The following is a 3,283-nucleotide window of genomic DNA, read 5'->3' on the forward strand; positions in this document are numbered from 1 at the left end:
GGAGGCGGGATGTCGAGGGAGTGGGAGACGGCGACGGCCGCCCCCGCGCCCCCCGGCCTCCCAGCGCCTGGCCTCCCTTCGGGGCCACAGGCCGGCGCGCACTCACGCCCACCCTCCTGCCCGGTGCGAGAAGATGGCCGTTTCTGCCTCAGTATAAAAGCTCTTTGTTGCGGTCACACAAAAGCGGCCAAGCCCCACTTTTCCAGTAGGCCCTTTGGACAAATCGAAGGAACTCAAGCTGAACTTCCGAATGGCCCTAAACGCCAGATCGGTGGGAGCAGCTAAAGCAGAGGGGGAAGAGCAGGCCTCCCGCGCCCATCTACCAAAACCTCTGGCAATATCCAAGTATTCATCCGGGAGCGGGAGCTGAGACCATTCCTAAGGGAGGAAGGAAAAGGAAAACCCACTTTTACTATCAAGGCCCAAAGGGGATATTAAACATTCACATTGTTGTAGGGTTTCTCCTCTTAATCAGGGTAGAAACATAATGCGGAAAAGTCTGGATCCACCAAAAAGAAAAGGAAAAGAAGGAAAATACCAACAATAGCAACTTAAAAAAAACAAAAACAAAAACATAACAAACCAGTTGCCATCAGCCCAAAGTGGTAGTAGCAGCAGCCGGCGCGTGTGATCCACTTACTTGTCCGACTCTTGTGACATGTTTGATCCAATGAACTTGCTCCCCTTTTCCTGGAGCCTCAGCCTCTGGTGAAACTGGACTTTCAAGTCTGTGCAGGTGAAGGTGTGTGAGAGCGCCCGAGATGGCAGAACAAGAGCTACAGGTAATTCTGCTTTTCCGTCCCCCCTCACCACTCTCGCTCGCTAGCCCGCTCACGCCCTCACCTAGCCGGAAAGGTGGGATAAGGGGGGGCCCCTCACATGGGGCCCGAGCTCGGAGGCGGCCGGGCGGCGCGGAGTCCTCCTGGATCGTGGCAATGGGCAGACACAGAGCAGAAAGTGGCGGACTTGGGCGGCCACAGGTAACTTTCTCGCAAGGAGCTGAATTCTTTCACTAAAGGGTACAAGCCCGAGGGACGAGCTGCGCGATGATTGGCTGGGGAGCTCCCTCAGGTGAGCTGCCATTGGCAGAGGCGCACTCAGGTAAGGCCCTTCTCCAAGTGAAGGTAACTCACTCCGAAGTTTACCTGAGTGGAGCGGCGGCATGCTTGCAGCTCGGCGGCAGCCTGTGAGAGCTGAGGGTCAGTTCTTCGAGTAGACCTCAAGCTGCGTTTTCCTCCTTCTCCAAGGCAGGGATGGGAAGGTCGGGGGTACTGGTTGAAGCGAAGAAAGGGGTTGGGGGAATGCAACACCTGCAAACACTAGGAATTATGGGTCGAGCGGAAGAACTAATGAGAGCCTAGCTCAGGTATCCCAAGTCAACCAGAATCAAATGCGCAGTACGCCACAAGGCATTTAATGCCCACAGTAACAGGGCTGTTTGACAGTGGCAGAAGAGGACGGGACTAAAGTTACTTTGTGCTGAGAGGGGGAAAGAAGCACAAAGTTTGGTCTGTTGCGTAATTGAATTTTTAACATTCTTATCCACAACAAACACTTTTCGTGTCCTGCTGTGTAAAAGACATCAGATATATTACAGATTTTCAAGCAGGTGAGCATCCTTTTACGAGCTGGGCAGGTGGGGAGTGGCGTGGTTTTGATGGAGTGAGGAGATTTGGTTGAATGGACGCTAAGATGGCCAGGCGCGCCTCTTCGATCTCAACTCTGCAGCCTGGGATTCCAGAGCTGCAAACAACCACTGAATTCGTTCTGTAAACCTGTTGTCATTTGACGTTTCCAGGCAGGCATCAACATTTACACTGTAATTCAATAGACGCTACTACTACAAAGGTGCTTTATTCTTCCAGCCCAATATGGTTGCTACGGAAACACTGCAGGATGAAACTGATTTTTTGTGTGGTAATGTTTCTCCTGGTTGGGAACAACGCAAATTAGCAGAGGTGTAATTTCTAACCGCCGCTACCAAAGAGTGAAGTGTTTGTGGAAGTTCTGACTGGGATCTAGCTCGTACATATGGATTGTGGAAATAAAGGAGGACGTGGAAAGCTTGCCACATTTTATTTCAAGTTAATACTAAAGCTGCCAGACTTCATACAACTTTTCTTTTAATCTTTATGGATCACATATTTTCTGAAAATTACACGATAAAACAAGGTTTGGTTTGTTTCATGTGTCCATTTTCAACAAATAAATTTCAAAATTGTATTTTTTAAAACAATATAAACACACACTTTAAAAACTAATATATTTTAAGACAATGCAGGTACTATTTTAATATAATATTTTAAGATAATGCAATACCTATCATGTTCCTCTCCTTTTTAGAGGCAGCCACATTCCACTTTTATCTGTCTCTTCTGTCATTCACCTCCCTATTTCTAAATAATTTATACTGCCATCTCTTGATTTGCCAATAGATGTTGTGCTCTGACTACCTGTTGCTTCAGATTAGGATTTAGCTCTTCCATGCCAAGCAACTTCTCCTTCCAACACAGCACTTTCGCAGTTTAGGAGCTAAGTGACTATGCCAATAGCAATGACAACAGAGCCAATAGTGTTCTATTATTGTTTTCTTTCTTATGAAACCTTGTATCTATTTACTTAATTTATTATGCACCTATCCTGATATTTTTCTACAACTGGTCTATCAAATGACTATCATGTTTATTTTCCAAATGATCAATCAATCAATTCCAATTTTCCCCTGAAAACAATTCCTCCAGAAATTCATTGTTCTACTGTTTCAGTGGAGATGAGTTGCTCTGTGAATCCACTGCTCAAGTGTCATCCTGGGACACTCCTTTTTTTTTTTTTTTTTTTTTTTCAGAGTCTCTCTCTGTTGCCCAGGCTGGAGTTTAATGGTGTGATCTCAACTCACCGCAACCTCTGCCTCCCGGGTTCCAGTGATTCCCCTGCCTCAGCCTCCCAAGTAGCTGGGATCACAAGCATGTGCCACCACATCCAGCTAATTTTGTATTTTTAGTAGAGACGGAGTTTCTCCATGTTGGTCAGGCTGGTCTAGAAGTCCCAACCTCAGGTGATCCACCTGCCTCGGCCTCCCAAAGTGCTGGGATTACAGGCATGAGCCACCTCGCCAAGCCTGCGACACTCCTTAATTTGTAGTGTGAGAAACCCCATTTCTGTGTTTTGTGCCCTCTTTCTTGGTTTACTGCTTCATTTTCCATGGCACATGTTTTAGTAACAGCCCAAGAAAAGGTACAGAAGGTAAAATTTGAGTTCTTTTTTTTTTTTTTTTTTTTTTTTT

At 46.6% G+C, this 3,283-nt stretch overlaps 1 protein-coding gene across 2 annotated transcripts in view; it reads right to left on the reverse strand.

The window, feature by feature from the left end:
- GRHL2 (grainyhead like transcription factor 2) overlaps positions 1-2,006 on the reverse strand; it is a 189,139-nt gene extending 187,133 nt beyond the window's left edge. Inside the window, exon 1 of one of the 2 annotated variants that reach the window (XM_017859460.1) lies at positions 844-2,006. Coding sequence is in view for 1 of the 2 variants with exons in the window: in XM_017859459.1 (XP_017714948.1) it covers positions 641-660 (20 nt within the window). In the remaining variant the exon portion in view is untranslated. Of the gene's footprint in view, positions 1-640 lie in introns of both variants that reach the window. The other variant, XM_017859459.1, reaches the window with a different exon arrangement.
- Between the last annotated feature and the right edge of the window lie 1,277 nt (positions 2,007-3,283).

Source organism: Rhinopithecus bieti, unplaced genomic scaffold (genome assembly GCF_001698545.2).
Source record: "Rhinopithecus bieti isolate Rb0 unplaced genomic scaffold, ASM169854v2 scaffold_47952, whole genome shotgun sequence".
Taxonomy (NCBI): Eukaryota; Metazoa; Chordata; class Mammalia; order Primates; family Cercopithecidae; genus Rhinopithecus; species Rhinopithecus bieti.